General features: G+C 36.9%; 2 protein-coding genes and 1 long non-coding RNA gene across 3 annotated transcripts; all 3 read right to left on the bottom strand.

Moving 5' to 3' along the window:
• Positions 1–217: 217 nt before the first annotated feature.
• LOC135943375 (FUN14 domain-containing protein 1) lies at positions 218–2,133 on the bottom strand. Its single transcript, XM_065489873.1, has 4 exons — positions 1,979–2,133; positions 1,332–1,491; positions 1,080–1,275; positions 218–763 (listed from the first exon to the last, which is right to left on the bottom strand). The coding sequence occupies exons 2-4, from the start codon at positions 1,481–1,483 to the stop codon at positions 590–592; spliced, it is 522 nt and encodes a 173-aa protein (XP_065345945.1). The 5' UTR covers positions 1,484–1,491; positions 1,979–2,133; the 3' UTR covers positions 218–589.
• Positions 2,134–3,238: 1,105 nt separating this feature from the next.
• Positions 3,239–3,781, bottom strand: LOC135944066 (uncharacterized). Its single transcript, XR_010575270.1, has 3 exons — positions 3,620–3,781; positions 3,448–3,569; positions 3,239–3,395 (listed from the first exon to the last, which is right to left on the bottom strand). It is a non-coding gene; the product is annotated as an uncharacterized LOC135944066 (long non-coding RNA).
• A 397-nt stretch (positions 3,782–4,178) lies between these two features.
• Positions 4,179–6,279, bottom strand: LOC135944065 (DDB1- and CUL4-associated factor 13-like). The gene is made up of 9 exons (XM_065490760.1): positions 6,113–6,279; positions 5,854–6,053; positions 5,596–5,790; positions 5,374–5,542; positions 4,986–5,133; positions 4,775–4,928; positions 4,574–4,720; positions 4,352–4,515; positions 4,179–4,291 (listed from the first exon to the last, which is right to left on the bottom strand). The coding sequence occupies exons 1-9, from the start codon at positions 6,180–6,182 to the stop codon at positions 4,204–4,206; spliced, it is 1,335 nt and encodes a 444-aa protein (XP_065346832.1). The 5' UTR covers positions 6,183–6,279; the 3' UTR covers positions 4,179–4,203.
• Positions 6,280–9,584: the final 3,305 nt, after the last annotated feature.

Below are 9,584 nucleotides of genomic sequence, written 5' to 3'. Positions count from 1 at the left end.
GAGGTCACTAGCTAAGAATAAGAAAATCATTGAAAACTGAGGTGCAAACTGGTAAAAATTGAAACAAAAAACGTTTTTTACCACTGCACTGATTTTTTTTTTGAGCGCAGTATTTTTGCAACTCTGCCTGTAAATTGTAAAGCTCTGAATGACAAACAAATCCAAACCAAAATTCACTACTAAAGGAAAAGACTGAAGAAATGAAATGAGCGCCTCGTGACGAGTACAATGGGTTCAAATTTATTACGACTATAATGAATCAGATCGATGTTTAAGTACAAACTAATTAAATGACAAGCAGATCGATTAGTTTTCAACCAGCGGTGTACAAAAAACATTTGGCAGTTCTTCGATTATTTAGTTAAAGACTACTGTCACAGAGTCTCTATCAAAAATTTCTTTTTCTTGTCGAGAAAATTTAGAAAATATAAATGCACGATGCTAATTGGTGGGAGACAGAAAAAAATACCAGTTGACACGCTTGATCTGTGCTCAAGACTAGGAAATTCGAATAATTTTAATCATTGCGCGACCGATAAAGTGGCTAGGCTAGAAACTAATAGCTAAATAGGTGGATTTTAATTGCTGTCTAACCGAGGAGAGTGCCCAAGGCGAGCCCAGTGGCGAAAGCGGCGGCAAAAATGTGCAGTTCGGAAATTTGCAACTCGTCCCGATCGTTGGTGAACCACCGGCGCGCTTTCTCTTCCTTCTTTTTGAGCACACCCTCCAATTTGTCCATTTTTCGGTTTGCAAATCTCTCCAACTGCAAGCACACAGACACAAAGAGTTAGTTAATTTAATTTAATCCTGACAAATTACCGTGTGTCATGTGCTTACAGAAGAATTTCATTTAAAACAACTCCAGGCTTCGTTAAAACAAAATTTTATTTTAATTTTTTAAGAACGTCAGACACAAAATGCATAAACTATCCTATGAAACGAGCAGGACATTATATTTTAAGCCTATCAGATTCAGCAAGAGAAATTTAAAGGGCTGTTTACGACATGCCGACCCCAACGAGAAATCCGCTAAGGAAGCCGGCGGCCAAATACTGATTTTCCGAGACGAAGGCCTTCACCTTGTCCATGGTGCTCGGTCCAGAGCCTCCGGCCGCCTTCTCCACCTTGTCCACCGCCTTGTCCACGGACCTGGTCAGCTTGTCCCAGTCGACCGAGATGTAACCCTTCTGGTTGGCGATGGTCAGCAGCAGAATTCCGCCGCCGAGCGCCGTGGCGGCCGCTTTGCCCACTCGCATCGAGATAAATCCGGTGCAGCTGCAGAGATAAAATTAATTAAGATTAGTTAATTAACCCTTAAAATTGGGACTTACAGGCCTGTGGCGCCTCCCCATACTAATTGCTTGGTTGCAGACTTTTTGCTCACATCGCCGAGGATTTTGTCGATGAAGTTTTTGGCATCTTTGGCTGCGGCATTCAGATCAACAACCTCCTTTCCGTCCGCGCTCCCTCTAGGAATTGGCATTTTCTACCCTGCAATAATTCAAGGCTGTTAATAGTGTCCGAAAATAAAATTTGGCATTGTGGCTAACAAATTCATTGCACAATTTAAATTGTATTGTTATTCTTGCTGCTGTTTGATTTCTGATTTTCGTTCTGAAGAAAACACATTTGCTCGCTGCTTGATATCTTTGTTTTGTGTTATTCCACTCTACATGGTGAGCATGTGATTTACAACTGGTTTTAAAAACAGCTTTTGGGCGTCACTGGTGCAAGAATTAATTCAAGGTCGAGCCTTTGTGTGTGGAAAATACAGCTCTGAGCAGAGAACAGCGAATTGAAAACGATTAATCATACTTCAATGCATTAATTATTGCGACTCTGAATATAATTAAAGAGATTAGTCACCGAGAGAAAAAAAAATAATACGAAATGGCGAATCAAGATTATTGGCGTTTTGTGAGCCGTAAATAATGAAAACTGAGGTCGCATTTTCCTCAACAACTCGAATAATGCTTACCTAATATACTGTGGTTTTAGTAATCAATAAATATATGCTGCGAATACGCGAGCAAATAGTAATATTTCAAGGTTTTTCGAAGGAAAATAATTGCAGACTGCTGCTCTTCTTGTCAACGGGAATCGAATCGAAAACAGCTGCGAGGGGGCGGAGTCGACCAAACGCAAGCCACAACAAGGCGGGAAACTGCTGCGGGAAACTGGCGCACTCTGTCGAGAATAACATTGTATTGAACGAATCGACAGAACAAATAGTTATGCAGTAAATTTTGGATATTTTGTGCGAGTTTCAGAACGCCCTTTGCAGGGCAGGGGCGGGGTGTACTGATTTGTCCTCTAAAACGGATTCTAATCAGAGCACCAAGTTGCTCGCTGCGGCGAACAAATATCTTGCCCTCCTTCACCCAAACGAATTTATACCCTTTGGCTGTATATAACATCAAAAACCACTATTGCTCCAATGAGGGAATGCCTAAAAGGAGATCGCCTCACTGGTTCTAGAGCCGTATAGAACGCGCCCAGCATGCAAAGCTGACAATAAGAAAGACGATCGCGCGGCGACGGAATAATTAGAACTATTCCATTTTTTCCTGGATTCATTAAGAGGTTTAAATTTAAGTGTGATAGGCACGCTTCCACTTTGCATTGAATTAATTCCAACAGTCGTAAAAGTAATTGTAATATCAGGAGACACTTTCAAAGACTTCTATTGAAATAACTATTATTATTTCCATTACAAAGTTATGAACAAAGTATATATTTGAAAAATACTCTTAAATTATACAAGAAGCAATCATGAAATAAAAAACGGTTTAAGAATTTGATTTCATACAAATGTGATTTATTTTATTATTATTTCAAAATAACACAATGCTTTACATTGTTTGTATCACCATCAAGTTGATCATTTTAACGGTTCGACATCACATAAAAATTCAACATAGAAAAGGGTCCACAACAATACATAATACATATTCGCTAAGGCTGTTGGGGATGCCACACAGAGTCAAAATACAATTTGTAAAAACAATTAGAGAAATTTTTAATAGTCTTTGCTTCTCTCTTTGTTCAACACAAAATAAAATTGAAATATATGCATTCAGTCAGTTTTGCAGTCTTTGACAATTTTCGTTTATATCACACTTAAAACCATGAATATTTCTTAACCAGGCAGAATATACTCGATAAGTTCGTTGTATTTTCCTTCAAACTGTAATCTGACTCGTAAAAAGTATCGGTTGCCGTATATAGGAAAATGCTTTTACCTTACGTCGCTGGTATATTTTCAAATCCAGTTTCTTGTTTAGTTCGATGATCCTGTATTCAATTACGTCGAGCGCTTCATCCGGCCTCTTATTGCTGAGCGGGAAGAAATCAGCCTTTGCACTCTTTGCTCTCTGATTAAAAATTTCCTCACTCTTGAATTATCATTTTGTTAAATTTTAATCCAAAATTTAAAAAAATATATACTTTGATGGGCTTTCCCAAATTGGCACACAACTCTTTCAGTTCATTTTTTAATTGATTGATCTTGTCCGTGTTTTTCTTCTTTTCAATGCCGCACAGCTCGAATTTGGCCTTTCGCTGGCCCTCTAAAATGTGATTTTCAATAGCTGAATTAATTAATTTAAAATTAAATCACCTGAGAGCTGAATTTTCTTCTTGAGATCATTGATACTTTTTAAAATTTCTTCTTCTGTACTGCTCTTTTCTGAAGCCATGTTTGCCAATCGTCCCATTCAAAGCCTAGGTATCCATGACAACTGACTGAGTGCTTTTTAATCAATAAATTAAAGCACAACCTAGCCTCTATCATGCAAAACAAATACTTTTAAATAAAATGGGAAATCTAATATATATAAATAAATATTTTATTTATTCGCCTTCTCGATCGTTAATTTGTCGTTCTACAATCCTGGATCCTGGCCAATTCTTTCATAAAAAAAACTTACATGCTCTTAGATTATCATGAGCCAAATTTGAATTCAAAATATATTCAAAATTTACACTTATAGACTTCCCCAAAATTCGAGCACAACTCTTTCAGTACATTACAAAATTGACTTCTTGTCTTTGTCCGTTTTCTTACTTTTTAATGCCTGACAGCTCGAATCTGACCTTTCTCTGGCCCTCTAATATGATGCACAGCTGAATTAATTCACTAAAAATCAGTTAACACCTCTGTAATTAAATAGAATTGGTAATCTAATATAGAAAATTCTATATTTATTCATCTTCCTTTACAATCGCTTTGAGTTTTGAAGCCTTAATATGGACAGTTCCAGGTTTTGAGTGCGCCTTCCTGTTGAAATCCCTGGAAGTAAAATTTTGGTTTAGAATTGATATAAAAAACGAAGCACAGCTGAAGACATACTTTCTCTTAATCTTCTGATAAATGATTTTATGTTCTTTCGCAGCATTGAAGATGTGCCTTGGCACTTGTCTATGGTTGGCAATGCGTTTTATTTGCGGATGAGTCATGAACTTCTCCTTCAGCGAGTTGTTGTACTCCAACGCTGCTTTCTCTCGAGGCTTGATCTAAAAATCGCATAGCACTTTAGGAAAAACACAAAATTGCACCCCTCAACACACTCACCACCCCCTGTTTCTGCCAGGCAATTGCCTTCCACAGCCGCAAGTTCATCTCATCCGAGCCGGAGATGATGTACCGGCTGTCGTGCGTGTAAGCGACGCACGTCAGCCTCTGCATCCTTTTTGTGTGATAAACCTCTCGAGAGGTCGTCTGTAAAAACAAGACTCAAATTAGAGTTCCATTAGAAAATCTGCAGCTCTTTACTTTGTGAGATTCGAAAATCCTGATTGTTTTGTCGTAGCTGCCGGAGACGAACTCGTTTCCCGTCGGGCAATAGTCCACGTCGATCACCGCGGATGTGTGGCCGACGTGCATCACAAGTGGATTAGACAGATTTCTGCAGTCGAATGTGTACAAACTGAAAATAAATGTTTTCATGAGTTAATTTTTTTAAAGAAACCGAATTAATTCTCACTTGTAATCTTCCGATGCTGCAGTGAAGTTGAAAGCTTCCATCGGATTCCAGCAAAGTTTGTTCACCTTCATCTTCATGGTCAATTTCCGAACTGCGGTCGCCTGCCTAATGTCATAAATAATGATGCTCCGGTCGCTACTGCAAGCACCTGAAATAAATAATTAAGTGACCAATTAATATTTATATTTGAGGACAAGTTAGTTGCAAAAACCCGCATTTTTAGTTAAAAAAAAGATGCAGTGGAGTGGTAAAGAGCGATTTTTTCCTTTTTTGCCAGTTGGCACCTCAGTTTTCACTAATATTCTAATTATTTGCTCATGACCTCGATTTGAAAAATTGCCACAGAGAAATGTTTGGAGAAATTGAGGAAAAGCAACAATCAACTCACCAATTAAATTAGTTTCTACTGGGTTAAATTGAACGCAGTGAATGGGGTCGACTCCCCAGTGCGTTGTAACGTCTGGAATAACTTTTACGCCGTCCCAGAGCTGGACAACCTCTCCACCAGTCACGAAGGTTTTAGAGTCCCGGCTGTGCGAGATGGAAAATATGCTATTCTGAAATTTTATGTTTTTTCAGTCTTGTGCGTGAAATAATCATGCCTTCATACCGTGCAGACAATTATAGATTTCGCCTTGTGTTCTTTACAGTCATCACTGTCCGTATTCCAAATTTTAATTGTCTTATCATCACCACAGGTGATCAGGTTTTCGCCGGTGGGATCAAAAGTCATGCCTTTAACAGATCCCTCGTGAGCTTTAACACGAGCCTGTTCTTTCCTTGAAGCCAAATTCCAAATTATGACCTGCGGCAGAGAAATTTTATACATTAAACGGAATAATTTTTAATGGAGGAATCAATCAACAACCTCGCCGTTGTAAGAGCCACTGGCCACGGTGGAGAGGCGCTCAGGGTGTTTGGCCACGCTAGTGACTCCGTCTCGATGGCCATCCAGACAGCACAAGAACGGTTTAGCGAAAACTCGCTCCAATTTGACGGCATTTAACGCCTGCTTGTATTCTCGAGGCGCTTCTAACGGATGCAAATCAGGGTCATAATTTCTTTGCACTGGAATTTGGTACAAATTTAAGTGTTAGAGAAATCCGGGGCCGTTCTTCAAAACTCACTTTTATGCAGATCGTTTTTCGTCTCTCGGATGTACTGGTCCGGGTTACGAGAAAGCATTTTAACCTTCATTGTGAAAATTTGCTAGGGAAATCAAAATGCGGTAAGGGTATACTAAAAAAACGAGGCTGCTTTCGGGTTTCGACTCTCGACGCACGACGTGTGATTTGAGATTGTGACGGGCCCGGTGCCTTACGTATGTTTATGTTTACCAGAGCCATCTAGTGGCGGGAGTGGGATTTCAAGAGGAGCGGGAATACTTTTGGCGGGATTGTTGTATTTTTACAGAAAAATACGATATTATTTATCAGGATGCGATTCATTTACAAAAATCTTTTGCAAATTTTGATCCTATGAAATAAAAGAAATCTGAATCTGTGTATTAATTGTTGTAATTCATTCATTATTTTCTCCTTTCAGAAATCAAATGCAAATAAACAAGGACTTCCCTAATTTCCATTGCATTTTATATTTTATGACGGAAGGTTTAAATTAATGGCAAATTTCCTAACTGCTGGACAACTGAAATGAAAGAAATTTTCTGGATAGTTTTGCAACAACATAGATTTATTGAAACCCAATACAAAAGATAAGAGTAAGATAAGTAAGTAATACATAATCTATGCAATTCAAACTATTGTTGACAGCAAAATATTTATATTGACGCGCCTCATGCTCATCGGAACGAAAGAAGAAATAATCCCACCACGATTGGCGAACAAGCACTATTTAAAGCTAAGAGTTTTTATTTGTATCCCAGGTACGTGTTGGAAAGACAAACAAATATGCGAAATAATTTCCCGGTCTTTTGAAATATAGCTTATTGATTTCCAAAAGCAATAAGCAATATATTTCAAAAGACCGGGAAATTATTTCGCATATTTGTTTGTCTTTCCAACACGTACCTGGGATACAAATAAAAACACTTAGCTTTAAATAGTGCCTTTTCGCCAATCGTGGTATGATTTCTTCTCTCGTTCTGATACGAGCATGATGAGGCCCATTCTATTCATCGCCGGCGTCGTCCTGTTGGCTTCTGGAAACGTTCACGGTAAGGAATTTCATTGAAAGTTATTGATATATCTTTAAATCTCATAATTAATTCAAATTTGACAGTCTCTAATCCGGATGAGAATGGATATACTATCAATACTGCGATACTTTCACGGCTTACTTGATGAAATACCTGCGACAGGCTCTGGTACTTGCCTGAAGAAGGGAAAGTGTTCGGGCAGATTCGGTACTGAAACAATTGGATAAAAATTATGAAAATTATCAACGCTGGCATAAATTAAAATATAAGTAATAATTACCAGAGATATATGTTTGTCAAAATATTTTTTGTCATCGATTTCAAGGACGAATTCCACTGTCTCTTCTTCAGTCAGCTACCTGCCTTTGGCGCAGACTATGAAAGAGACATTTTAGATTTAATATTTAAAACAAAATCAATATGAGTTTCTTTACCACTATACTTCATGAAATATGCTGTGAACGAGTCGCATAATTCATAGTGACCCTTCTCATCAGAGGCTGTCAAATTTTAATTAATTATGAGATTTAAAGATATATCAATAACTTTCAATGAAATTCCTTACCGTGAACGTTTCCACCAGCCAACAGGACGACGCCGGCGATGAAAAGAATGGGCCTCATCATGCTCGTATCAGAACGAGAGAAGAAATCATACCACGATTGGCGAAAAGGCACTATTTAAAGCCAAGTGTTTTTATTTATATCCCAGGTACGTGAGGGAAAGACAAACAAATATGCGAAATAATCAGTGGGCATTTCCAGGTCATTTGAAATATTAGCTATTTTGCATTCCATTCTTGTTTGTATAAATATTTTGCTGTCAAGATAACGCTTCCACGTAAAGAAGGATAATCGTTGTTTGATGAAAAAAAATTCTTTTGGTTCGCAGTTTAATAAATGAACGCTCAAAACTTTATCATCAGCAAAATTTTCAAATACCGCGTTTTCGCCTTCACTGGGCTGGTGGGCCCATGTGTGTGGCATTCGCGGGTTTCAGCATGCGTGCTATATATAGGCACAGTGCGCGCCCTTCCCGCTCCTCGGACAGGCATAAAAAGAACAAAAAAATGCAATTATTTATGCTGAATCATACTTGAAATCGTCTATATTTACCAAAATCATTTAAAACCCGTTTCAAATCGTCTATTCTGACTATTTAGAGGTAAAAATTATTGTCAAACTTTATTAAATAACATAGCAGCCACGCGCAGAGTCACACACTGTTGTGGTTAGATATTTAGGTTTCCAACCGCATCATTATTTCACTTGGAATTAAAAAATTGTTATACATACATTACATACTTGCAAAGTTGACACCAAATAAAAATGAATAAAAATCAAGTTATATTTTGCTGTTAAGATAAGAAAGAAAAATGTGACTAAATTGTATAATTACTCGTGACCAAAATAGTTTATGATATCCTGACATTAGTTATAGTAAAACCTTTATTTCAGGAAAAACACCAAGCAAGATAATCCTTAATTAGCACTGTAAATATTTGAGAAAATTGGCTGAAATGTTATCATGCTTTTTAAATGATGAGGACTGCCTATCCTTACTTGAAATCTGAAATTTCGCAACAAATAATTCCCCTAAAAAGTTTCATATACGCTGTTGGAAAGATCTCGACGAGAGGAAATTTGCCAAAAATGCGGTCAAACGCTGGAAATTTTCTAAAAATCTTAGAAAAATCGGAATATTTTCTAGCAAGTTCTTTTTTATTATTTTAAAATAATAAATCGACTGATTTTTGCATCCAATTATTAAAAAAAAATTAATTGTCGCCTTGTATCAATCATCTTTAAACACTTTTCGCATCGTTTATATTCTGTACAACCATTGTATGTGTACAATTTCATTTTTATGCGTTTCAGTGAAAACATTTTTAAGATGCAATTTGATTAAAACTGTTATTAACTCATTTAAAACCTATTTTTAAAGCAAATTAAAAATTACCTCAATACAATTTCCTTAGTCCTCCTATACTGTTTTAATTTTTTTTTAAATCCTAAGTACAGAAATGAAGCAAGTCTGGAATGAAATACTTTATTTTATTTCATTTCAAAAATTAATCAGTATATATTTGAAGATTTAAAAATTGAAAATGCATAAAGCAAATTGAACCTTTAAAATAGAATTAATTAAAATTAATTAATTAAAAAAATAAACAAAAGAAACAAAACTAAAAATGAAAAAAATGCGAAAATATTGAAACTATTAATATGGCCTGGAATACATTTTTATATTATACGCGAAAAAGTTATGCTACGTAACTGTTCTACAAACCAAAATATCAAATAATCGTTTATATTCATTTTTTGACCTTTTTAGAGATGGCAAGTACGCGCCAGGTCGAAGAAGAAGGAGAAAGGGAAGGAGAAGTAGAAGCAGCTGAAAGAGAACAGCCTGTGAAGGATCACCTGATGCAGAGGGAGAAG

This window comes from Cloeon dipterum, chromosome 4 (assembly GCF_949628265.1).
Source record: "Cloeon dipterum chromosome 4, ieCloDipt1.1, whole genome shotgun sequence".
Classification (NCBI taxonomy): domain Eukaryota; kingdom Metazoa; phylum Arthropoda; class Insecta; order Ephemeroptera; family Baetidae; genus Cloeon; species Cloeon dipterum.
Note: the sequence above shows the minus strand (reverse complement) of the source record. Positions and strands in the feature narration are given on the sequence as shown.

What these genes read in the sequence shown, in the direction of transcription:
- LOC135943375 (XM_065489873.1), bottom strand. Translation starts at nt 1,483, where the DNA reads ATGCCAATTCCTAGAGGGAGCGCGGACGGAAAGGAGGTTGTTGATCTG. An exon ending in TGGGGAGGCGCCACAGGCCT is followed by an intron (nt 1,276 to 1,331) that starts GTAAGTCCCAAT and finishes TTATCTCTGCAG; the next exon opens with CTGCACCGGATTTATCTCGA. An exon ending in GACCGAGCACCATGGACAAG is followed by an intron (nt 764 to 1,079) that starts GTGAAGGCCTTC and finishes GTGTGCTTGCAG; the next exon opens with TTGGAGAGATTTGCAAACCG.
- LOC135944065 (XM_065490760.1), bottom strand. Translation starts at nt 6,182, where the DNA reads ATGAAGGTTAAAATGCTTTCTCGTAACCCGGACCAGTACATCCGAGAG. An exon ending in AATCTATAATTGTCTGCACG is followed by an intron (nt 5,543 to 5,595) that starts GTATGAAGGCAT and finishes ATAAAATTTCAG; the next exon opens with AATAGCATATTTTCCATCTC. An exon ending in GGATTTTCGAATCTCACAAA is followed by an intron (nt 4,721 to 4,774) that starts GTAAAGAGCTGC and finishes TTGTTTTTACAG; the next exon opens with ACGACCTCTCGAGAGGTTTA.